Below are 27,101 nucleotides of genomic sequence, written 5' to 3' on the forward strand. Positions count from 1 at the left end.
CTCTGATTCCTTCCGACTAGTCTAGTTGCAGTGACCAGAGGATGTGCACAAGGGTGAGATGACTGGCCACGCCCTGCTGGGAAGACAGTGGTTCTACCCCTGTGTCCTTCCTGACCTGGTCCAGCAGCTGTTGTTCACTGTTCCAGGCCTGAGGGGAAGCTCAACAATGAAGGCATTAAGAAAGGAGGATCAATAAGTGGGATTTATCCCAGAGATGCAAGGATTCTTTCAATATATGCAAATCAATCATTGTGATACAGCATATCAACAAACTGAAAGATATAAACCATATGATCATCTCTAAAGATGCAGAAAAAGTTTTCAACAAATTCAACACCCATTTATGATAAAAACTCTCCAGAAAGTAGGCATAGAAGGAAACTACCTCAACATAATAAAGGCCATATACAACAAACCACAGCAAACATTATTCTCAATGGTGAAAACTGAAAGCATTTCCTCTAAGATGAGGGACAAGACAATGGTGCCCACTCTCACCATTGTTATTCAGCATAGTTTGGAAAAACTCAGAAAGAGAAGTTAAGGAAACAATCCCATTCACCATTGCAACAAAAAGAATAAAATACCTAGGAATAAACCTACCTAAAGAGACAAAAGACCTGTATGCAGAAAACTATAAGACACTGATGAAAGAAATCAAAGATGACACAAACAGATGGAGAGATATACCATGTTCTTGGATTGGAAGAATCAATATTGGAAAAGTAACCCTAACCCTAACCCAAAGTAATCTATGGATTCAATGCAATCCATATCAAACTACCTGCCTCCTGAGAAACCTGTATGCAGGTCAAGAAGCAACAGTTAGAACCAGATATGGAACAACAGACTGGTTCAAAATTGGGAAAGGAGTATGTCAAGGTTGTATATTGTCACCCTGCTTATTTGTTTATATGCTGAGTACATCATGTGAAATGCCAGGCTGAAAGAAGCACAAGCTGGAATCAAGATTTCCAGGAAAAAGTCAATCATCTCAGATATGCAGATGACACTACCCAAATGGCAGAAAGCAAAGAGGAACTAAAGAGCCTCTTGATGAAGGTGAAAGAGAAGAGTGAAAAAGCTGGCTTAAAACTCAACATTCAAAAAACTAAGATCATGGCATCCAGTCCCATCACTTCATGGCAAATTAGTTCATTTCAGTTCAGTTGCTCAGTCGTGTCTGACTCTTTGCGACCCCATGGACCACAGCACACCAGGCCTCCCTGTCCATCACCAACTCCCAGAGTTTGCTCAAACTCATGTCCACTGAATCAGTGATGCCATCTAACCATCTCATCCTCTGTCGTCCCCTTCTCTTCCTGCCTTCAATCTTTCCCAGCATCAGGGTCTTTTCAAATGAGTCAGCTCTTTGCATCAGGTGGCCAAAGTATTGGAGTTTCAGCTTCAGCATCAGTCCTTCCAATGGATATTCAGGACTGATTTCCTTTAGAAAATCATGGCAAATAGATGGGGTGGAAAATGGAAACTGTAACAGACTTTATTTTCTTGGGCTCCAAAATCACTGCAGATGGTGACTGCAGCCATGAAATTAAAAGACACCTGCTCCTTGGAAGAAAAGCTATGAAAAACCTAGACAGCATATTAAAAAGCAGAGACATCACTTTGCCAACAAAAGTCCATATAGTCAAAGCTATGGTTTTTTCCAATAGTCATGTATGGATGTGAGAGTTGGACCATAAAAAAGGCTGAACACTGAAGATTGATGCTTTTGAACTGTGGTGCTGGAGAAGACTCTTGAGAGTCCCTTGGACAGCAAGGAGATCAAACCAGTCAATACTAAAGGAAATCAACCTTGAATATTCATCAGAAGGACTGATGCTGAAGCTGAAACTCCAATACTTTGACCACCTGATGTGAAGAGCTGACTCACTGGAAAAGACCCTGATGCTGGGAAAGACTGAGGGCAGGAAGAGAAGGGGATGACAGAAATGAGATGGTTGGATGGCATCACTGATTCAGTGGACATGAGTTTGAGCAAACTCTGGGAGATTGTGAAGGACAGGGAAGCCTGGTGTGCTGCTGTCTAAGGGGTTGCAATGAGTCTGACAGGACTGAGTGAGTGAATGACAACAATCAAACTACCAATGGTATTTTTCACAGCACTAGAACAAAAAATTTCACAATTTGTATGGAACCACAGTAGATCACAAATAGCCAAAGTAATCTTGAAAAAGAAGATAGGAATTGGAGGAATCAACTTTCCTGACTTCAGACTATACTACAAAACTACAGTCAGTAAGACAGTATGGTATTGGCACAAAAACAGAAATATAGATAAATGGAACAAGACAGAAAGTCCAGAGATAAACCCACGCATCTATGGGAACCTTATCTTGACAGAGGAGGCAAGAAAATACAGTGGAGAAAAGATAGTCTCTTAAATAAGTGGTGCTGGGACAAAATGGACAGCTACTTGTAAAAGAAAGAAGCTAGGACATTTTCCAACACCACACACAAAAATAAACTCAAAATGGATTAAAGATTTAAATGTAAGGCCCTAGCTATAAAGCTCTTAGAGGAAAACATAGGTGATATACTCTTTGACATACATCACAGCAAGATCCTCTTTGACCCATCTCCTAGAGTAATGGAAATAAAAACAAAAGTAAACAGATGGGATTTAATGACCTTAAAAGATTTTGCACAGCAAAAGAAACACTAAACAAGATTAAAAGATAACCCTCAGAATGGGAGAAGATAACTGCAAACAAATAGTTCGTGCAGCTCAAAACCAGAAAAACAAAGAACCCAATCAAAAAATGGGTGAAAGACCCAAACAGACATTTCTCCAAAGAAGACATATAGATGGCCAACAAACACATGAAAAGATGCTCAACATCACTCATTATTAGAGAAATGCAAATCAAAACTACAATGAGGTATCACCTCACATCAGTCAGAATGGCCATCATCAAAAAATCTACAAACAATAAATGCTGGAGAGGATGTGGAGAAAAGGGAACCCTCTTGCACTGTTGGTGGGAATGTAAATTGATACAGCCACTATATGGAGAACAGTATGGAGATTCCTTAAAAAACTAGGAATAAAACTACCATATGACCCAACAATCCCACTACTAGGCATTATACCCTGAGAAAACTATAATTGAAAGAGACACATGTACCCCAATGTTCACTGTAGCACTTTTTACAATAGATAGTAAATAGGAGCAACCTAGATGTCCCTTGACAGATTAATGGATACAGTAGCTGTGGTACATATATAATATGGAATATTACTCAGCTACAAAAAAAAAAAAAAAATGCATTTGAGTCAGTCCTAATGAGGTGGATGAACCTAGAGTCTATTATACAGAGTGAAGTAGGTCAGAAAGAGGAAGAAAAATATTGTATGTTAATGCATGCATAAGGAATCTAGACAAAATGGTACTGATGAACCTATCTGCAGGGGAACAGTGGAGATGCAAATACAGAGAACAGAATTGTGGACACATTGCGGGAAGGAGAGGGTGGGACAAATTGAAAGAGTAGCACAGAAGCATATACTCTGCGTGCTAAGTTGCTTTGGTTGTGTCCGACTCTGTGCGACCCTATGGACTGTAGCCTGCCAGGCTCCTCTGTCCATGGGATTCTCCAGGCAAGGATACTGGAGTGGGTTGCCATGCCCTCCTCCAGGAGATCTTCTGACCCAGGGATCGAACCTGTGTCTCTTACATCTCCTGCACTGGCAGGCAGATTCTTTACCACTAGCACCACTTACCGTATATAAAATAGACTGCAAGTGGGAATTTGCTGTGTGACACAAGGACCCCAACCCAGTGCTCTGTGACAAACTAGAAGGGTGGGATGGGGTGGGAAATAGGAGAGGGTTTAAGTAGGGAGGGGACATATATATAATTGCGGCTGATTCATGTTGATGTATGGCAGAGGCCAACACAATATTGTAAAGCAATTATCCTCCAATTAAAAAATAGAGGGGAAAAAAAGAATCAAAAACAAAAAGGAAAAGGAGATAAAGAGAGCTCTGTTCTCTATGCTCCAGCTGGGGCCAGACACCCACAGCCCTTCCATGATGGCCCTGAGAGCAGAATTTGGCTAGGATTTTGTGGGCATGATAGAATTTCTTTGCATTCTAGGTTTGGTGCCAATGAGCCAGCAGAGACATAGGGACAGGAAGTGGAAGAGTGGCAAGTCCTAGGAACCTGCCCCAAGGAGCCTTCAGCCAAGCAAGACTACACCTCAGCAAGCACCTCCTTGGTACACCGTGCATGTTGTGGTGCTGTTATAGCTGTCCTGGGAATGTGGTGCCCTCTTCTGCACAGACAGGCCAATTGAATAAAGTGAATGACTTAATACAATGCTAGCCTGGTGCTTTTACAGTAATGCATAAACCAGCAGTAGCAATACACATCATGTGGAAAATTTCTTTGTAAATTTTAAGAACACTTCTCTCCATGTTCTTTCGTCATTTGACAATGCAATAATGGAAACAGACGACAGACTAAAAGCACATTAGCTGCTGTGAAAACTTTATTATTAAATAGAAATCACTACACAGGCAATTCCTTCCTCCTATGGTCAATGTCTAATTCCTGAGATCACACCCAGTTATCCAATGTCCCTCTCCACAAAATCATTCAGGACCAAAGCTTCCTTCTTGACATAGAACTGTCCAGGTAGCTGCATCCTTGTGGGTGTGACTGGGTCTTCTGCATTTGGTGCAGTCTCTCTAGGTGATGAAGCCCAGAGAAGGTGCAGGCATAGACTCTGGGATCGTAGAGGCCACCAGGTATCGGCCCACCCTGTATGCAGAGACAGGCCTTTCCCAGTGATGGCAGCGCAGGTGCCTGTTCCCTCATCCCACTGCAGGCCAGGACCGAGACTGCCAAGTCTGATCCCTAATCCCTCCAGGTGGCTCTTGGAATGAATGAACTGGGTTAAAAGCCCCCCTTCATGTTCTCTCTTTCTAATTTTATATCTTTAGTTACTTTTGGCTACACTGGGTCTCTGTGGCTGTGCATGGGCTTTGTCTAGTTGTAGCAAGTGGAGGCAATGCTCCAGTCACGGTGTGGGGGCTTCTCACTGAGGTGGCCTCTCCTGCTGTGGCGCGTAGGCTCTAGAGCAGGCTCAGGAGGTGCGGCACAGTGGCCGGGCTGCCCTGAGATACGCAGGGTCTTCCCAGATGAGGGATCAAACCAGTGTCCCCCACATCGCAGGGTGGACTCAGCCCCTGGGCCACCAGGGGAGCCCGATGTCCTCTTTTCAAAGTGGGGACAGAGAACATCGCCTACTGGATCAGTAAACAAAGGATGCTGTGACAATGAAGCCAGCAGCCTGTGCAGCCACCGCCAACTGCACCCTGAGGAGATTCAGGATGGAGAAAAGCAGGCAGGATGCAGGCCCTGGAGAGCTGAGAACATCAAAGGAGTGATTTCAGTGAGCCCAGACTCGAGTATCTTCTCATTCAGAGAAAAGCACTAAATTCCTGGGATACTGGCTCCTTTCAATCAACAGTTATCTTTTGATGTTCCGACTACCTGGTTTCTGTGGCAAAAATTCCTATATATCTTGGCTACTCTCTTCTTCAAAGCAATCCCTCAGAGATATCTGAAAGGCTGTCTTCTGGGGCATGAGTCCTCAGAAAACCCCCTGAATAAAACATAATTCTCAACTTTTAGTTCAGACAAAAGAGCTGTCTTCCTCTGAGCCGTGAGGAGAACTTGGCGTCTGTGTGCCGAGTTGCTTCAGTGGTGTCAGACTCTGCGACCCCACAGACTGTGACCTGCCAGGCTCCTCTGTCCATGGGATTCTCCAGGCAAGAATACTGGAGTGGATTGCCATGCCCTCCTCCAGAGGATCTTCCTGATCCAAGGATCAAACCCAAGTCTCTTTGTCTCCTGCCTTGGCAGGCGGGTTCTTTACCACTAGCGCCACCTGAGAAGCCCCAGGTGAAGAACTTGGAGGACCCACTCTGTGCTCAGGCCTCTCTCTCTCTCCCCATTGTAGGGGACAGACATCTCCCTCCCCAAAAAGAGATTTGCGCCGCAGTGAAGTCCTGCTACTCCCCTTGCCAAGGGCAACTCCTGTCTACTTAGGGTCTCGGGTGCCCAGCATGGGGGCATCCTGCCCAGGCGAGCAGTTCCCTAACCGTAGGCAAGTACCTCCACATATCCCACAGTGCAGCACAATTGAAAGCACAAAACTCTGTAAAATCTAACCAGCAAGTGAGGTTCTCACCCATGGACATGTGACTCACCAGTCCCCTTCTGCCGCTCAGACCACTGTGTTCCAGCTGCCTTCTTATCTACCCCAGTGTCTCCAAGGTGCCCAAACACCTCTGCAGAGGTCCCCAAACCCATTCCTTCCCCTGGGGCCCTGTGACCATTCAGGCACACACAACCAGGAGCACCTCTGATGACTCCCTCTGACTCTGCAGAGCCTCCCTGACCTGACTGCAGTCACCTCTCAGCTGGCAGGACTGCGCAGTGGCTTTCTAGACCCTCCTAGCTGCTCCCCACCATCTAATCACAGTGATCTTTCCAACACGCACATGATGCCCTGGACTCAGGCTTAAAATCTTCCTCAGGCATCGAGGCACCTGGATCTCCAGCAGTGGCTAGTCTCCCCCTACCCCATGATTCCTGATGATCTCAGATCTCAGATCTCAGCTAACCCCAAAGGTGTCATGGCTTCTCAAAGAACAAGAATGGTATCGGCGTTTGCTTTTCAGCAGTGTCATAAATCTTTAGGGACTTATAGTCCTAAATCACCCCCACATTACACCTGATTTAAACAATGGCACTCAAGCATTTGTAAGCTAAATCTGCAATAAGAGGTAGTTTTTGTGCAATCCTTTACAGTTTGGCTCAGATGGTAAAGAATTTGCATGCAATGCAGGAGACCTGGGTTCAACCCCTGAGTTGAGAAGATCCCCTGGAGGAAGGCATGGCAACCCACTCCAGTATTCTTGCCTGGAGAATCCCCATGGACAGAGGAACCTGGCAGGCTACATTCCATAGGATCACAAAGAGTCAGACATGACTGAAGCAACTAAACAGAGTTACAGTTTACCTACAGCTCTCATCTGACTAGTGTTCACGTGGGTTAAGTCAGCAGTGAGAGCAGATGCCATCCCACAGTTCAGGCAGAACATTTGCTGCCTGAACTGTTTCAAATTCTATTCCTCCGTATCTCCATGGCTGTTCAGGGCTGGGGACGCCCTTTGTCTTGGGAACTTACCTCCCAATGAGCCATTATATCCAGAAAATAACTTGTTGTGATGTCAAGCCCGAGTGCTCATATCAGTTATTCAGTCTTAGACTTGGCACATTTTCCCTGAGAGGAATTTTCCTTGCTCCTAAAAGCAACAATTCAGCACAGGCTTATTAAAACCCCACCTGCTCCCTAGAACAGGTTAGCTCCTCATCTCTTCTCTCCCAACTAACCTGAGATTTAATCCTTAATATCAATTATGTGAGAGGGCTTCCCTGATGGCGCAGATGGTAAAGAATCTGCCTGCAATCTGGCAGACCTGGGTTCAACCCCTGAGTTGAGAAGATCCCCTGGAGGAGGGCATGGCAAACCACTCCAGTATTCTTGCCTGGAGAATCCCCTTGAACAGAGGAGCCTGGCGGCTGCAGTCCATAAAATCACATGGAATCAGACACACCTGAGCAACCTAGCACAGCACAGCACAGGTATCTCTAGACGTATTCAATCTCCCAGGCCCTCCAAGCCCTGGCAGGCCTTGCCTCAGGGGCCTGGACAGCAGACCTCATGCCCACCCCTGACACGTACACCTCGGGGATGGCATTTCCTAGATGATTTAGGTTACAGGGGACTGCCTTGTAAACACAAGGGTGTGGAAGCCGCCCACCCTGCTCACAGCCTCCTGTTGGCTCTTCCTCAAAATCACTGCAGGTTGTGGAGTTATCACATTCTTTAAATCAGTGCTCAAACATTTTCCTTGGGTAGCTTCACAGGTAGACAGGCCAGTGTGGCAGGAGCTCCAGATACCTACCCTGTCAAACCCAAGCACATCCACACCCAGGGATGCCTGTGCTTGACATCCGTCCTTTGGAAAGAGGGGGCAACCTTAAATTCATTTACTGCACTGTGTGTGGTCAGAGTGCAGAGAAGCAGCTCTGAGAGATTTAATGTTTTCACCCTGGCGCATTCCATTCCACAAAAACGCCTGACTGGTGCTCACGTGGGTTAAGTCAGCGGTGAGAGCAGATGCCATCCCACAGTTCAGGCAGAACATTCGCTGCCTGAACTGTTCCAAATTCTCCTCCTCCGTACCCCCATGGCCCTCCCGGGCTGGGGACGCCCTTTGTCTTGGGAACTTGCCTCCCAATGAGCCATTATATCCAGAAAATAACTTGTTGGGTGTCAAGCCTGAGTGCTCATACCAGCTATTCAGTCTTAGACTTGGCACATTTTCCCTGAGAGGAATTTTCCTTGCTCCTAAAAGCAACAATTCAGCACAGGCTTATTAAAACCCCGCCTGCTCCCTAGAACAGGTTAGCTCCTCATCTCCTCTCTCCCAACTAACCTGAAGGCTTGATCTTCTTCCAGGAGCAAGTTTACAGTTCAAGATGAGAGCGCTGAGTGATGATGAAGGTAGTCCTGGGAGGCAGGCGAGTTCCCAGCTGCTGCGCCGTCCTCCCGCCAGCCTGGCCACGCCCACAGACGTCACAATGGGCACCCTCCTCGCCCCCGCCCACTCCACACCCTCGCTGCTCCCGCGCCTGCTCCCTTACCCCAGCAGCTGCAAGAGGCCATCAAACAGTGAAGACAATCACTGAGAATTTGCTGTATGACTCAGGGAACTCAAACCCAGGCTCTGTAACAAACCTAGAGGGGTGGGATGGAGTAGGAGGTGAGAGCGAGGTTCAGGAGAGTGGGGACATGATGTGTACCTATGACTGATTCAAGTTCATGTTTGGCAGAAACCAACACAGTTCCGTAAAGCAATTATCCTTAGATTTAAAAAATATATTTTAAAAAAAATTTAATTCTTTTAATAAAAAAGAAATAAAGAAAAGATGCTCCTGGTCAGAGCTCTCTCTCCTTTTAAATCAGAGTATACTTGCTTTACAATGCTGTGTTAGCTTCTGCAGTACAGCAAAATGAACCAGCTATATATACACATAGAGCGTGTCTCTGGGGGATTTCCTTCCTGTTTAGGTCACCAAGAGCACTGAGTGGATTTCCCTGTGCTATACAGTAGGTTCTCATTAGTTATCTATTTATACATTATATGCATACATGTATCTATCTCAGCCCCAAGCTCCCAGTTCATCCTACCCACCCACCCACATCCCCCTTGGCATCCAGAGGCTCGTTCTCTACATCCATGTCTCTGGTTCTGCTTTGCAGATCATCTCTATCATGCAATGTTTGATTTTTCTCTTTCTGACTTACTTCATTCTGTATGACAGTCTCAAGTAATATTCCATTGTATATTTGTACCACATCTTCTTTATCCATTCCTCCATTGATGGACATTCCATGTCCTGGCTATTGTAAATAGTGCTGTGATGAACACTGGGGTACATGTATCTTTTTGAATACCTCATTGTAGTTTTGATTCGCATTTCTCTAATGAATGACGTTGAGCATTTTTTTATGTACTTGTTGGCCATCTATGTTTGTATTTCTGTATTTCTTCTACTTTGGAGAAATGTCTGTTTAGGTCTTCCACTCATTTTTTGATTGGGTTGTTTGTTTTTTGATATTGAGCTGCATGGGCTGTTTGTATATTTTGCAGTTTAATTCTTTGTCAATTGCTTTGTTTGCAAATGTTTCTCCCATTCTAACAGTTGTCTTTTTGCTTTGTTTATGGCTTTTTTCCTTTGCTGTGCAAAAGGTTTTAAGCTTAATTAGGTCCTATTTCTTTCTTTTGTTTTTATTTTCATTACTCTAGGATGGGGTTAAAAAAGATCTTGCTGCAATTTATGTCAAAGAGTCTTCTGCCTTGGTTTCCTCTAACAGTTTTGAAAATAAAAATGTTTCACGAATTTACATGTCATCCTTGCTCAGGGGCCATACTAATCTTCTCTGCATGGTTCCAATTTTGGTATGTGCCAAAATGAGCAGAGCCCTCTCTGAACACTAGGTGTGACCAGCACTTACTGTGCCCTGTCAAGCTCTACTTGATAGGAGGTAGCCAAGTATTGATACTTGTTAACAGGGTTTTCCCTATGAACAAGAATTGAGAAAATGCGAAATCAGTAAATATTCTGCCTACTTTTTTCTGTTCTGCTCTTTAAGAGTTCTCTACTACAGCTGATAAACCTGATCAGCATTCATCTTATTTTCTAAAGCTTTCCCACCTCCAGCCTAGGGCTGTGAAGGTTACACTTGTGGAAACCACTGTATCATACAACACACTCACACACATACAGATGCACCCTTGTACACACACGGACCCATAAACACATAAGGAAATACAGACACACTGAGACAAGTAAACTATTCACAGAGACACAAACATACACACACACATCACAGACATCACACACACAGATTCAGAAGCACACACAGAGAGACACATAAATAACTACACACACACCAACACAGACATATGTATAGGCACACACAGACAGACACACAGGCTTGCCATTGACTGAGAAGCCCCACTGGGGCTTTAATCTACTGGGCACTGCAGGAAGTCCAAAGCTCTTGGCTCACCTACAGTGTAACAGGCAGAACTCAAAAAGTTATCCTGATGGGAGTTTCCTCTCCAAGCCTCTCTGAGGGAACCATGAAGCCCAGTTACACTAGGTGTTTGAAGGTACACATTTTTAACATGTATGCTGTAGAATCAATGCTTTTGAACTGTGGTGTTGAAGAAGAAGAAGCCCTTGGACTGCAAGGAGATCCAACCAGTCCATCCTAAAGGAGGTCAGTCCTGGGTGTTCCTTGGAAGGACTGATGTTGAAGCTGAAACTCCAATACTTTGGCCACCTGGTGCAAAGAGCTGACTCATTTGAAAAGACCCTGATGCTGGGAGGGATTGAGGGCAGGAGGAGAAGGGGACGACAGAGGATGAGATGGTTGGATGGCATCACCGACTCAGTGGACATGAGTTTGAGTAAACTCCGGGAGTTGGTGATGGACAGGGAGGCCTGGCGTGCTGCGATTCATGGGGTCACAAAGAGTCAGACACGACTGAGCGACTGAACTGAACTGAACTGAACTGTACAAAGCAGGGTGTGTTGGGGGCTGCCCAGGAGCAAGGACCAAGGACGCAGGGTCGCCAGGCCTCCCAGAGCACCGTGGGCATTCCCGCAGAGCGATGCCAGTGCTGGCTCTCCAGCTGGAGGCCCCTCCTCTCCAAGAGGAGGCCCAGTGCCACATCAGCAGTTGTCTCTGTTCAGACTGCCACTCGCAGCCTGTGTGGACACAGCAGCAACCCAGTTCATGTGGAGTGGGGGCCACCCTGGCCAAGTCTTCCTCCAGCACCTTGAGAACTGTTAACATGGGAAAGTGGTGAGGGGGCCCCAGAGCACGCATGTGTAGGCATCTGGGGCAGACAGAAGGTTTCAGGCTGCCCTGCCCTTACTGAATGGCCTCCATACAGTGGGAGGCGGACTGTGAGTGCCAACCTGAGCAGAGAAGGGTCACGAAGCACCAGCAGGGCAATTGTGGCTACCACATGGCTCTCCGTGCCTCATGCACATGTCCCCAGCATCTACATGCTGACCCCAAGCCTGCCTAATGTCTCTTGAGTAGCTGCTAAACGTTTGTAGTGAAATCACCCCATTCCTGCTCCAGGGGGTGAACTTGCATGGCCTAAATTAGGGAGGAAACCTCACCCTTGCAAGGAATTGGCATTTTCATGGTCAAACCCACACGGTAGCGAAGGCCCCTCAGAGCAGGGGAGTCTCCAAGGCCACGCACCGTGCTGGACCAAACCGTGATTTCTCTCGGATCCTGATTTATTGCCAGCCCTCCCTCTTGGTTGCTGAAACCAGGTCCAGGTGGGGGTTCCCTTCTTGGCAGCTGGGAATAAGGATTGGATACAGAAGCATCACTAGAAACCTGTAGTGTAATTCAGATGGCCCTGCTTTCCCATGAATGGGGACTAGATTTCCTCAGCCAGAGTGGTTGGGGACAGTTCAGGAAAGACATGGTGATTTTACCAAGATATCACTATAAAAGCATACTTTTCTTGGATGGCTCAGGAAATTCCAAAATAGCAGCTCTCTTAAGTTTTTTTCAGCAAAGAGCAGCATCATTGGAATCTGACACAAAGGCCAACAGTGTGTATTTTGAAGTACATGGTACTGTTTACCCTGGAACAATATGAGTTTGAACTGTGTAGGTCCATTTACACATGGATTTTCACCTGTGCATCCCTAGCCCCCATGTTGATCAAGGGTCAACCATACTTGAAAGTACATGCAATTTCAGCATTTCTGCACTAAAATCCTTTTGCTTATATTATATACAGTGGTGGGTTTGTGTGAATGTGTGTATATGCATATTTGATGTGTTTGTGTGTGATCCTGTGAAGGTGCCCCTGACCTCAGACCCTCAATTGACAGGTATAACTCAGGGTGATCCCTTGCCTGGCCCTCCAGCCACGTGTTCAGTGGCTTCCCTTTATGAACTCCACCCTCCTCCAGGGTCCCTGTGACCACTGGCTCTTCAGGCTTCTGTGGACCCCAGCCCTTGTCTGCTGACCACAAAGCCCCTGTGTTCTGTTCATCCACTTGTCCCCACAGATGGTCAGATCAGCCAAACCTGTGTACTGATCCTTTATAGGTATGGGAAAGGAAGGGAAACTGGGGCAGATGGCCAGAGCAGTTTCCTTCTACCTCTTGGCCCACCTCAGAAAGCGGAAAAATCAAACACAAACTCAGACAGGTCTTTATCTATTGCTGTAACAAACAAGCCATCCCAAGTTTAGTAACAAAAATAGTGACCGTCTATCATGCTCCCAGATTCTTTTGGTCAGAATGGAATTCAGAAACGCACCATGGAAACAGCTCATCTATAGACGGAGACAGGCAGGGCGACACAAAGGTGGGAAGTGACTCGAGTCTGGAGGCTGCAAGCGTCTGGGGGAGTACTAACTCACAGCTGGTGTGGGTCTACTGCCATTGCCCCGTGGCCTGGGCCTTAATGTGTGGACTGCCTCACGGCATGCTGCCTGGGGCCCAAGAGTCAGGAAATGGAAGCCAGGTCCCTGAGGCCTGACCCAAGATAGGCAGGTGTCACCTCTGCCATATTCCATTTAGCAAGCAGCCACAGAGGCCAGGTCCAAGGGGAAGGACACAGCTCCCAGCTCTTGATGAAAGAAATGTCAAAACCATTACAGCCATGTTTTAAATTGCATGAATGTCTCTCTAGCCAAGGATAGTCTAACTGAACAATGAAGGCTTAATGCAAGCAATGGGAGGAATTCTGGACTAAATTCTGCAGTTTAAAGGCATTTAGTAGGGAGGAGACAAAATGGCAGAGTAGAAGGACGTGAATTCATCCCTTCTTACAGAAACCAACATCTACTAACACATCTACTAAATCACAACTAACTACTGAATAACCACTGACAAAAACACAAACAGGTGGAAAGACAGACCTCATTCTTGGACTGCAAGAATCAACAGTGTGACAATGACTGTACTACCCAGGCAATCTACAGATTCAGTGTGATTGCTATCAAATTACCAATGGAATTTTTCACAGAATGAGAACAAAAAATTTTTTAAAATTTGTACAGAGACTCAAAAGACACCAAATAGCCTAAGCAATCTTGAGAGAGAAATATGGAGCTGGAGGAATCAGGCTCCTGACTTCAGGTTATACTACAAAGCTACAGTCATCAAGACAGAAATATAGATTAATGACACAGGGTAGAAAGACCAGAAATAAAAACACATATATATGATCAAATATCTACAACAAGTGAGGCAGGGTTACAGTGGAGAAAAGACAGTATCTTCAATAAATGGTGCTGGGAAAACTGGACAGCTATATGTAAATGAATGAAATTAGAACATTCCCTAATACCATACACAAAAACAAACTCAAAATGGATTAAAGACCTAAGTGTAAGACCAGATATTATAAAACTCTTAGAGGAAAATGAAGGCAGAACACTATTTGACATAAATCATAGCAATATCTTTTTCAATCTGTCTCCTAGAGTAATGAAAATGAAAGCAAAATAAATAAATGGGATCAAATTAAACTTAAAAGCTTCTGCTCACTAAAGGAACCCATAAACAAAATGCACAGTCAATCCACAGAATGGAAGAAAATATTTGCAAATGATGTGACCAACAAGGGATTAATCTCCAAAATATAAAAACAGCTCATAGAGCTATTTGCTCAATTTAAAAAAGAAAATCGACTTAATCAAAAACATGGGCAGATGACCTAAATAGACATTTCTCCAAAGGAAGACATACAGATGGCCAAAAGGCACATGAAAAGATGCTCAATGTTGCTAATTATTCAAGAAATGCAAATTATAACTACAATGAGATATCACCTCACACCAGTCAGAACGGCCATCCTCAAGAAAATCCACAAACAATAAATGCTAGAGAGGGTGTGGAGAGAAGGAACCCACTTGCACTGCTGGTGGGAATGCAAATTGGTACAGCCACTATGGACAACAGGATGGAGTTTCTGTAAGAAATTAAAAATAGAGCTACCACATGACCCTGCAATCTCACTACCGGGCATATACCCAGAGGAAAACATGGTTTGAAAGGATATATGCACGCTAATGTTCATTGCAGCATTGTTTACAATAGAGAGACATGAAAAGCACATAAATGTCCATCCACAGATGAACAGATAAAGGAGATGTGATACATACATACAATGGAATATTACTGTCATTAAAAAGAAACAGTGCCATTTACAGTAACGTGGATGGATCTAGAGATTATCATACTGAGTGAATTAAGTCAGACAGAGAAAGACAAATATTATATGATATCACATATGCAAAATCTTTAAAAATGACACAACAAACTTATTTACAAAATAGAATCAGACTCACAGACTTAGAGAACAAACCTATGGTTACCAGGGGAAAAGGAGTGGAGGAGAGGGATAGACTGGGACTGACATGTACACACTGCTGTATATTAATACATATATATGAAATCTAGAGAAAATGGTACTGATGAACCTATTTGCAGGGCAGGAATAGAGATGCAGACATAGAGAACAGACTTGTGGACATGGCACAGGGAGAGGGTGGGATGAATAGACAGTAGCATTGAAACATATACATTACCAAGTGTAACCCATGGTTTCTGTGTAAATGTATTTTGAGCTTTTGAATAAATGTCAGGAAACACAATTGCTGAATGGAATGGTAAGAGTATATTTAGTGATGGACAGGGAAGCCTGGCGTGTTGCAGTCTGTGGGTCACAAGAGCTGACTCATTGGAAAAGATCCTGATGCCAGGAAAGACTGAAGGCAAAAGGAGGGGATGGCAGAGGATGAGATGGTTGGATAGCATCATGGACTCAATGGACATGAATTTGAGCAAACTCTGGGAGATAGAAGAGGACAGAGGTGTTTGGCATGGTGCAGTCCATGGGGTTGCAAAGAAATGGGCACGACTTAGTGACTGAACAACAGAGGGTTTTTAGGGCATTGACACTATTCTGTGTGATACTAAAGTGATGAAACACTTCATTATATATTTGTCCAAACCGTTAGAATGTAATACCACCAGGAGTAAGCCTTAATGTGAACTGTGGATTTTGAGTGACAGTGAGGAGTTGACGTAGGTTTATCAATTGTAACAAATGTATCACTCTGTTGCAGAGGTTGATAGTGGGGAATGCTATGCATGTGCAAGGGCAAGGGGCATATGTGAATTCTCTATACTTTCTGCTCTATTTTGCTATGAATCTGAAACTGTTTTAACAGTCTTTTTTTTTTTTAATGTAATGAGCTAGAGGAAAATTCATCGTGCAGACTTCCTCAAAGGAGCCTCATTTGCATATAAGGGGGAAACTGTGAAAAGTGGCTGAGATGGGGCCCACCGGGTTGAGGTCCCCACACTGGAGAGGGCCTGCCCCTCACCTAGGTGTAGGGTGTTCCTGTGGCATGTCACCAGCACCACTCCAGCCCATCATTAAAGAGAAGGCGCCTGGTCTCAGGACTAGGACACACAGTGTCCAGCACTCCCTGCTCTAGAACCAGCATGTCAACTGCAGTTTCCAGTGTCCCACACTGGGACTGGCTGTCACTGCTTGGAGAAATCATCATACCTCCAAAGGCTCTTTCCATCCAAGCCACCTAAAAGAGAGAGCAGGGGATCAGGCACTGGTGGCTTCCACTGGGCATGCACTTGCCCCTGGGGGCAAAGTTGGGACTTGGGGTCACAGCAGTGCCACCAGAAGAAAGAGGAAATAGATAATCCTTCGGGGCTTCTGAAACTTAAAAAAGAAAGAAAGAAAGAAAAAGAGAGAGCTCATAGTGAGTATGCTTTATGCAAAAGTTTATGGACAGGGCCGTAACACTGGAAGTGAGCTGGTGTGGGGGCAGCTGTCCTCCCCAGGAAGCAGCAGTTTGGGTCTCAAGACCCTTTTCACTTCTAAAGCCTTTAGTATCCTCAGTGATTTTTATCTGAATTACATTTATCAAGTTACCATATTAGAAATTAAAACTGAAAAAAAATTTCTTAATAGTCCCACAAGGTAAGATAGTGTAAACAGCAAAAATGTTAGTATGTAAAACTGAAAAACTTTTAATTATTCATTTCAAACTAAAAATTAACCAATTTCTTATTAACATGAATACTATTTTGAGAAATTATTTTTCAAAACAAAAAAAATTAGTGAAGGGCATTTACATTTTTATCAGTCTCTTTACTCTCTGGCTTAAGATAACCAGATTCTCATTTTTGCCTCTGCAGTCCAAAACTGCAACACTCAGCCCTCCACTATTGTTCCACAAGTGCAGATTCAACCAACCTCAGATCAAAAACATTCAGGAAAAATAATCCCAGAAAGTTCCTAAAAGCAAATTTTGAGTGTGCTGACAATTTACACAGTATTTACATTGCATTAGGTATTACAAGTATGTATCATATGTATTATAAGTATTATAAGAGATGATTTAAAGTGTATGAGATGATATACAAATGTTATATGCAAATGTTACGCTATTTTACATAAGGGACTTGAGCATCCAGTTTAGTAGCCTTAGGGTTCCTGGAACCAATTTTCTGCAGATATCAAGGTACAATCTTAATAATTTTTTTATGGTAATATAATTGTTTTACAATATCATATTGGTTTCTGCTGTACAACATTGTGAATCAGCCATATGTACACATATATCCCCTCCCTCTTGAGCCTCCCTGCCACCACCAACCCCGCCCCACCCTCTGAGGCCATCACAGAGCACCAAGCTGCCCTCCCTGCGTTAAGCTATACAGCAGCTTCCCACCAGGTGTCTGTTTCACATGTGGCCATGTATGTATGTCAGCGCGACTCAATTCATCCCCACCTTTGCGTTCCCCCTGCTTCCAGAAGTCCATTCTCTACATCTGCACCTCGATTTCTGTCTGCAATTAGGTTCATCAGTACCATTTTTCTAGATTCCATATATATGCATTAATATACAATATTTCTTTCTTTCTTACTTCACTCTGTATGACAGTCTCTAGGTTCATCCACATCACTTCAACTGACTCAATTTCATTCCTTTTAATGGCTGAGTAATATTCCATTGTGGGCTTCCCTGATGCCTACAGTGGAGACACCGGTTTGACTCCTGGGTTGGGAAGGTCCCCCAGAGAAGGAAATGGCAACCCATTCCAGTATTCTTGCCTGGGAAATCCCATGGGCAGAGAAGCCTGGCTGGCTACAGTCCATGGGGTCATAAAGAGTCAGACATGACTTAAGAGACTAAACAACAAATATTCCACTGGATATATGTACCACAACTTCTGCATCCACTCATCTGATGGTGGACACATAGGCTGCTTCCATGTCCTACAGATTTTAAATAGGGCTTCAATGAACATTGGAGTACATGTATCTTTTTGAGTTATGGTTTTCTCAGGGTATAGGACAAGTCATATGGTAATTCTATGTTTAGCTTTAACACTTTCATTGTGCCTATGTTTAACATAAGCTAAATAAGATTATTATAAATTATAGACATAATTATAAATTTAAGATTTATATGATTATAAATTATAAATACAAATATTATAAATTATATCTGATGCAAATTTGTCAGCAAGAAAAGTTAATTTTTAAAATTTTTTTTAAAAATTTATTCTTTAATTGGAGGAAAATTGTTTCACAATGTTTGGTTTCTGCCATATGTACAACAATACAATTCAGCCAAAAGTATACAGTTACGTCCAGCTTTTTAAGGAACCTCCATGATGCTCTCCACAGTGGTTGCACCAATTTATATTCCCACCAACAGTGCAGAAGGGTTCCCTTTTCTCCACACCCTCTCTAGCATTTATTGTTTGTAGATTTTTTGATGATGGCTATTCTGGCTGGAGGTGGTACCTCACTGTAGTTTTGATTTGCATTTCTCTAATAATGAGTCCCCTGCATTGGCAGGCAGATTCTTTACCAGTGATGTCGAGCATCTTTTCCTGTGTCTGTTGGCCATCTTCTTTGGAGAGATGTCTCTTTAGGTGTTCTGCCCATTTATTTATTGGGTTGCTTGTTTGATATTGAACTCCATAAGCTGTTTGTATATTATGGAAATTAATCCTTTGTTGCTTGTTTGCAACTATTTTCTCACATTCTGAAGGTTCTTTTCATCTTGTTTATGGTTTCCTTTGCTGGGCAAAAGCTTTTAAGTTTAATTAGGTCTCAATTATTTTTGTTTTTATTTTCATTACTTTAGGAGGTCGATCAAAAAAGATCTTTCTGTGATCAATAAATTTGGTAAAGTTGCAGGATACAAAACTAATGCACAGAAATCTCTTGCATTCCTATACACTAACAATGAAAGAGCAGAAAGAGAAATTAAGTAAACAATCCCATTTACCACTGCAACAAAAAGAATATCCAGGAATAAATCTACCTAAGGGACAAAAGACCTGTACTCAGAAAACTATAAAGTACTGATGAAGGAAATCAAAGAGGACACAAGCAAATGGAAAGATATACCATGTTCTTAGATTGGAAGAATCAATATAATGAAAATGACTATACTACCCAAAGCAATCTACAGATTCAATGAAACCCCTGTGAAATTACCTTCAAAGAATTAGAACAAAGAAGTTTACAATTTGTAGGGAAATACAAAAGACTCTGAATAGCCAAAGTAATCTTGAGAAAGAAAAATGGAGCTGGAGGAATCAGGACTCCCTGACTTCAGACTATACCACAAAACTAGTCATCAAAACAGTGTGGTACTGGCACAAAAAACAGAAATACAGATCAACTGAATGGGAGAAAGGGCCCAAAAATAAACTCATGAACCTATGGTCACCCTAATCTATGATAAAGGAGGCAACAATATATATTGGAGAAAAGACAGCCTCTTCAGTAAGTGGTGCTGGGAAATCTGGACAGCTACATGTAAAAGAATGAAATTAGAACATTCTCTAATACCATGTTGTTTAGTGGTTGTTTAGTCACTAAGTCATGTCCAACTCTTTTGCAACCCCATGGACTATAGCCTGCCAGGCTCCTCTGTCCATGGATTTCCCAGGCAAGAATACTGGAGTGAGTTGCCATTTCCTTCTTCAGGGGATCTTCTCAACCCAGGGACTGAACCCATGTCTCCTGCAACCCCTAATACCATACATAAAAATAAAATGGATTTTATAGTGTAAGAACCAACACTATAAAACTCTTGGAGGAAAACAGGAAAAACACCCACATAATGTCTTGACTGACGGATATGAAGAAAATTTGGCCTCATGCAGATATGTAGTTGGAAGAGAGGACTTTCTAGACACCTTGACAAGGACTCAAGCCTGAGTGCAGGCTGCACCTGTTCTTACTTGCTCCCCTACCCTGAGTCATCAGAAGGGCATGTGAAGCAGAGCCCTACCCAACCCTAGTCCAGAACCACACAGTCAAAACTAGCCCACCCAGATGCAAAGAGAGAGAAATTAAGTGTTTGTTTAAAAAAAAAAAAACACACACACCTTTATTTTTGGCTGCACTGGGTTCTTGTTGCTGCTCTGGCTTTTCTCTAGTCGTGGTGAGTGACAGCTACTTCCTAGTTATGGTGCACGGGCTTATTTTGGTGGCGTCTCTGTTGTAGAGCACAGGGTCTAGGGCACGTAAGCTTCAGCAGTAGTGGCATACAGGCTGAGTTGCCCCCCCAGCATGTGGAACCTTCCCAAACTAGGGATCGAATCCATGACCCCTGTATTAGCAGGCAGATTCTTAACCACTGGACCACCAGGGAAGTCCAATAAATTACTGTGTGCCACTGACTTAACAACAAAAGGGATGGTGATTAAAACAAAAAAATCTCACAGCTTATGGAAATTTTAATACAAGCTGAAAACTGTTATAACCAACTTGGTCAAGAATAATTGCCCATAAGAAAATTTCTCTTTGGATCTTTTAATGTAACACAGTGGATCCCTGAGCAAAGTCTCCCAACATAAAACACTTACCTCTGGCCTCCACCGTTTACCCCAAGTTCCACTGCATCAAGCCTATCGACCAATCTTCCTACTGCAATCTCAGTCTTTCTCTCTGCAGAGCCTACTAGACACATGATCCCATGATCCTGGAACAAGCAGCCCAAATCCTACCCCATGGCCGACGGGGCCAGAAACACTCCCTTGCCCCCAGGCCTATGGGAACCACGGTTGCACAGGCAGACGGCATGTAGGACAGGAGAGGGTCTGGACCCCAGCCACTCCCCTAAACCTCGCCAGTCTCCTGATGATCACTCCCTTTGTCACTGTAATGAGTCTGGCTCTGTAACCAAAAAAGTCTAATTAGACTGGAATCATTTTAACTAGTGCTGCATCAAACACTAATCTATATTTTGGTGGTAGTATATCCACCAGTGCTAGTTTTAACCATATATGAAAGATCAGCTTACAATTTTGTGACAAATGTTTTATTTATAGAGAATTAAAATTTAGGCATAAACATGACACAAACATTATATATAGCACTGTCCATGACAGAAGTTATGATACTGTTCACAGAAAGGACTTGGTTCAAGTTACACACCGCAAATGCTAGAATGTGCACCTGGGGAGGAGAGGGGAACTGATAGCCTTTTTGTTTTGGTTTGGCTTAAATAACTTCTGGATGCATTCAAGTAATACTGATCATCTAATGTTCAAAAAACTTTTAATAAACAAATTCCAAGTAAAATTAATTGAAATATTTATAATACGATTTCATTGTTACACAGTATTTCCAATGTACAATCAAGGCAATGCACAACATTTAAAAGGAAGGGGAAAATATCTATTGCACCCACAAGGGAAAAGGCTTTTTATTCATTTTCGGATATGCTGCAATTCAGTATTCATGTTAAAACCTTTACACACTTTAGTAAACACAAAGTCCTACATGTAATGCAGCACTGTGGGTTAGAAGACCCTTTTAACAAAGTTTCCAAGTGCAAGGCTAACTCTCCAATCAATATCCCACACACTAGAGGACTGACCCATCTCCTGGCACGCCCTGAACTCTGACCTGCAGCACTCTGCCGCCTCATTCAGTCTGTGTGGTCTTGTGGGAGACGGCATTTGTCCACCTCAGTGTCCTGTTAGATAATCCTGTGTAGAATCTGAGGCAAATGAATCCACATCCTCGTTCTCCGAGTCGTCACTGCTGTCATCTGCAGCCGGCTCTCCTGTGAGGGCTATGCGAGCGTAATCATCTGTGTCTATTGACTTGCAAAAGTGGATGGCGTATTTCAGCTTCTCCTCCAGCACCTGCTTACAGGAATACCTGGGCAGCTTCAACAAGAAGAAGCATGTGTAGGATTCAGGAAGGAAATGGTCAGGTGGGTTGTATTTATCCAACACCTGTTGATGAAAAATGTTAAATAATCAGAGACCATATACAAGGAAAGGTAAAACTGCAATCTGTTTTATTACATTCGTTAGACCTGACTCTCATTCACAGACAGCATGATGTTTTTGGCTAAGAATAACAAAATATCAGAAAAAAATATCATCCAGTCAATTTTAGAAATAAAAAGGAGCAACTCATTAATTCTTAGGACTTTCAGTAAAAACAGCAATTGGTTACTGTGATTCCACCCCCAAGGGCTGGCAGGTAAACAGAGCCTGATTCTGACCAGTCAGAACTCAAGGCAGAACTCTCACCCTCAATCTGACAGGTGCTCTGATTTTTCTCAGTAAGCAGCATTATTTATTGATTCGCCTAATTTAATCAGAGAATCAGACAAATGCTTTGTTACATAATGTGTATGCTCAGAATCTAGAATATGCTGAATTAATAGCAGCATATTCTGGGGGTAGACAGATACATTTTTTAAAAGTAGGTAGTGGTACCCAACACCTGTAGTCATAAAATTCTGAGCTATCATATCAGAGAAGTTAAGTGTTTTTCATTTTGTTTCCAGAGGGTAGGAACACCATGTAACAGGAAAGAACTGTCTGTTTTCTCATCTGCAGCAGAGCTCTGTGCGAGGGGCATGACTCTCAGCTGTTCCCAAAGGACATGCAGGAGCCACACCTGGATGACGAAGTCTCTGCCCCGGAAGTCGGCGATGGTCCTGGGCAGCCTTGTGCGGCCCCACACGAAGCGAAGGAAGAGGGAGCGCTCAGTGTTGGAGAAGGACTCCATCACCTCCCAGAACCACTGGATCAGGGGTGCAGAGGGCTCCACCCCCTTGTACGTTGCCACGGACTTTAAAAGGTGCAGAGGGATGTCTGGGCTGCCACACACCTGTGGAGGGACACACTGCACATCAGCACACCACAGCTTTCTACCAGGGCTGGTGTGGGGAGGGTCACGTGGGGGAGGCTAGAGGGGAGGAGCGGGAGGCAGTGAACACTCGCTTCCTGAGCATGTCTGTCTTCACTCAAAAGGCGTGAGCAGATCTCAGACCTCCAAGAGCGAGGTTTGACTGGGAGGCTAACTGGTGGTGCTGATTCAGGGGATTACCACGAGAAGGGTGCTGCAAGGAAGCGCAACGAAGGGGTGGGCATACCATCGTCTCCAATTCATATCCGGTGAACAGAGAGAGAAGAGGGACAGGCACGACTCGGGCCATCCCCTCTCGAACGGCAGCTACCTGCTCATCAAACTCATGGAGTCTGAAAGAAAACATTCACTGTGTGTTTCATGCAGATCATGTTCTACTCATACCAAGTCTCATTTCAAGGAGAAGCAAGGCATGTGCTTTGCAGACAGAGTCTCAAAGCTTCTTGTGGACTGAGTTGTCTGACTGGCCCACAGAATTCTACCTCAAAAAATGAGCCACAGCTATACCCATTGCAAGACACAATTCTCAAACCTTCCCTCCTTCCCAGGAAGGAGCCAGAATTAGACATGCAGAGTCAGAGTCAGGTCCCAAAACAGCCAAGCTAAGAACTTTCTTAGTGTCAATGCAGTATCTAAGGTCCTCGTGACCGGCAAGCTAGGGCATGAGACCGATGAACACAGGTGGGCAACGCAGGATGCCTGCAACGACTGCCCTCAGCCAGAGTCCAGCAAGCCAAGCCCACGTGACACACGGAGCCTCATCCCAACGCCTAGCTGGGTGATTCTGGAGGACAAGGCTTCCAAAGACCACAGTAGTAAGGGGAGAGCGGGCAGAGGCCACGGATGGCGCTGCCAGTCCGCAATGCAGCAAACACAAGTGAATGGTAGTGCAAGGGCCACGCGGGGCGGAGGCCATCCAAACACAGCCCTGCCCCAGCAAAGGCGGCACACAGAGGCCCTGTGACTGCTGGCACAGTCCAACAGGGGGCTTCTCACCCTGGCGTTCTAGCCAGAGCCAGGAATCCCAGGTGAGAATACTAGGTACTCTGACCCTGACCACAAAGTAAGCTTGATGACTGTAGGCAGCAACTGCTAGAGCCAAGTCCATTAAATTTTACTTATGGAAAAAAGCTGCCACCCAAGCAAACCATTTTCTGCTATTTTTGCTATTTATTGAGTTGAAGTTCTGGAAGGCAGACAATCACACACCTGTAGTTTATTGCGAGCCGGACGTACTCTGCGCGGTTGTCCAGAGTGATGTGTGTGTACTTGGAGCTCAGCTGGATGTCCTGGCCGCTAGCACTAGGCACTGTGAAGGGCAGGCTCATGGCCTCAAACTCCTCCGAGGTGGCTTCATTATCACGGATGTACATGAGTCCAGGGATAAAATCTTTATCGACCTTCCAGGGGAAGAAGGGAGTTCACCCATTGAGCCAGGGCTGCTCCTCTGCCCCAGACCCCAGTTCACATCCCACACAGAGCTGCCGGGTCTCGATGTGCCTGGAGCCTGTGGCAAGGCTCCAAGTGCACTGCATGTGCCAGGAAATAAAGGGGGAGCAGCAGGGGAACATTTTCACCCATGGAGCTGTAACAAGGAGTCCTTACAATCACTTGCTGAGTGACTATTGGTCGGAGGCGAGTCCCACCTGCTCTGAGGGAGCCACACCCTGGAGAGGCCCCAGGAGCCTCAACAGTCCCCAGCTGCCTGCCCACGTGCTCAGCTGTGCCACAGGAAAGACAGCAAGCTTTCTCATCTGACAAGAATGTACAAGTGGCAAAGCCCACAAAGCAGATATCAAGTTCTAGAAGCAGGCTGGCCTGAGCCCACACTGCCACTCTGCCACCAGATGGCCAGCAGATTGACCATCCTGAGTGTGCTGGGACCTCAGGGCAGGCTGTGCCTCTGAACCAGACCGCAGGTCACCCCCACCATGCTCTGCACTGGACACACACTGAGTCCCATTTCTCTGTCCTCTCCCTCCTGGAGGTTACCTCACTGAGGTCTGCAATGGTGAGGCTCATCCCAGCCAGCTGCTTCCAGACAGGCTCAGCAAGGTTCAGACTCAGGGGACTTCCAGTCCGAATGGCAATACCCAGTAACACACCTGCTCATTCAAAGCACAAAAGACAGGATGTACTTGGTACTGATGACAAAATATCTAGTCTACTCAACCACACAGTGGAGACAAGCTCAGCCCTGGGGCCTCAGCGCCTTCTAAACCAATGCGACCCTGATTCACAGAGACTTAGGTCTGTCCTCGAAGCCTTATACCCTACACTAAAACTCATTACTTGCTTCTGTTCCTATGGACTAAGTCTATAACTCTTCTGCTCTTTACAGCAACAGTTGTAGCCACAGTGGCTAATCCTTGTTCCTTTGATGGCAAAGCAGACAGCCGGAGCTTCTTAAGGAAGTTGGATGCAGTGCCATGAGTGAGGACGCAGACTCACCAGGGAGGGCCTGGCCAAATGTAAGGACTCTCTAAGATGTGACCCCAAGTTTCGGATATGTTTAAGATGCAGAAACTGTATCTCAGATCTTCGGAGCGGCAAGGGCACCACCTGGTCCTCAGCACACAGCTGCTGGTGGCCCAGATCCCCACATTCCCACAGCTGCACACTGAGGAAGCCAAAGGCAGGTATTTACAGCAGCCGCCACCGCTCCCCAGACAGAGCAGCCGTCACACGAGGCAAGAGCACACGGAGCTGCCCCACACGAGAGGCCTACCCAAGAACCGGAACATGCTGGTGTGCACCGGCGCCCTGGCCGCTGGGCTCAACAGGTAGCAGTCCCGGTTGGCCCCCGACTCGTCCCTCCCATTGGGGGTTACGATCAGAAGCGGGGTGAGTCCATTCTGCAGCTCCTCACAGATCTCAGCTATGGACTCACTGTAGCCACCACCACAGTCATCCACAGATTCACCTAGGGAAAAGGCAGGTCAGCAGCTCCCAGTCACTGACTGCATCAGAGCCCCCTGGGGAGCAGCTGGGGGCTCTCCCAGTTCTCCTCTCACACCAACACCCCTCTACACACGCGAGCTCTCACCCACAAACTTGACCTTCCAGACACGGTGTGGGAGGAGGAGGCTGTCAGGACTGAATGAGCTCATCTTAGCGCACATCTGCCCAAAGACAGACTTGGTTCCATCAGGACCTGCGAGGCCCCCTTTACTTCTTGAACGCTTGACCTAGAGACAGAAAGAAGGAAAATACATAACAAAGTCCATAGCAGAAAGCACATGGGTGCCATTTTCACAAGCTGACCAGCCCTGAAACCCCTGCATCCAAAGCAATGCTCTGCAGCTGATCATCCCTCCTGCTACCCTCGCCTGCCCTGTCCTGGTCACAGTGGGGGTGAGGGTGGGGTCCCTCTACAGACAACAAACAGCACTCAGATGCCTGGTGTCACCCCTACAACCTCGGGCCACTGTGAGCACCCAGCAAACCCAAGTACAACCACCTGAGCATGCCTGTGCAAACATGAAGGGCAGCTGGACCTCCCAAGACTAACTCCTGTCCTCGTCTCCTCACCCACACCTGCTGAGGACCCCAAAGACCAGCCTTGAGCGCCTCTCTCTCCCGCCCTTGACACAGGCTGCCTGTGAGACAGCAGTGGCCATCGGGCCAGGGCCCGCTCACTGGCACACACAGCACATCAGGATGGGAGGCGACTACTGAGAGAGCACGGAACACAGGGAAAGCTGTGAGCAGCTCAAGTAGGCAGTAACTGCAACCTGGTTTATACTCACACTGTATTTAACCTTACCCATCGTCTCCATGAAGAGGAGGCAGGATACCTGAAAGCAGCCTCTAAGCAGACCATCAGCCCTGGGAGGGCCACATCAAGTGGCTCTGAGACCAAACCTGGATGCACCAGCTTGGCCAGAACAGAACCTTCCTTCCCTCCTTTCCTCACCTGCACAGATTCTACTCAACCTTTGGGGTCACTGTGTCTCCCAGTATGATCACTTATCCCACCTGCATTTCTCGTCATAAGCTATCCAGACTGATGCAAAAGTAGCTGTAGTTTTGCACTGTTGAAATTTGCCATTTGATACTGGAATACATTCTTAAATGTGGTTATGTTATACATCATTTTAATGTGCATTTCTTGCTTTATGTTTTTTGCTAAGTTGACTTATTACTTGCTGCTTATTTTATATTTATTTTAGACTATGGAAATGATGTTAGACAAAAAGCAAATTCAA

General features: G+C 45.1%; 2 protein-coding genes and 1 pseudogene across 7 annotated transcripts in view; all 3 read right to left on the reverse strand.

Moving 5' to 3' along the window:
* Positions 1-8,683, reverse strand: part of OCA2 (OCA2 melanosomal transmembrane protein) — a 310,825-nt gene extending 302,142 nt beyond the window's left edge. For 4 of the 6 annotated variants that reach the window (XR_011486403.1, XM_070463928.1, XM_070463930.1 and 1 more), the window contains exon 1: positions 8,540-8,678. The gene's annotated coding sequence lies outside the window, so the exon portion shown is untranslated. Of the gene's footprint in view, positions 1-8,539 lie in introns of all 6 variants that reach the window. The other 2 variants (XM_070463932.1, XM_070463933.1) reach the window with 2 other exon arrangements.
* Positions 8,684-9,984: 1,301 nt separating this feature from the next.
* LOC139033927 (U6 spliceosomal RNA) lies at positions 9,985-10,084 on the reverse strand (annotated as a pseudogene).
* A 10,940-nt stretch (positions 10,085-21,024) lies between these two features.
* Positions 21,025-27,101, reverse strand: part of HERC2 (HECT and RLD domain containing E3 ubiquitin protein ligase 2) — a 242,558-nt gene continuing 236,481 nt past the window's right edge. Inside the window, 7 exon segments of the mRNA XM_070463934.1 lie at positions 21,025-21,965; positions 22,642-22,854; positions 23,120-23,225; positions 24,103-24,293; positions 24,886-24,998; positions 25,622-25,816; positions 25,940-26,081. Of these exon segments, the coding sequence (XP_070320035.1) occupies positions 21,693-21,965; positions 22,642-22,854; positions 23,120-23,225; positions 24,103-24,293; positions 24,886-24,998; positions 25,622-25,816; positions 25,940-26,081 (1,233 nt within the window). The 3' untranslated portion in view covers positions 21,025-21,692.

The sequence above is a fragment of the Odocoileus virginianus genome, unplaced genomic scaffold, assembly GCF_023699985.2.
Source record: "Odocoileus virginianus isolate 20LAN1187 ecotype Illinois unplaced genomic scaffold, Ovbor_1.2 Unplaced_Contig_9, whole genome shotgun sequence".
NCBI classification, from domain to species: domain Eukaryota; kingdom Metazoa; phylum Chordata; class Mammalia; order Artiodactyla; family Cervidae; genus Odocoileus; species Odocoileus virginianus.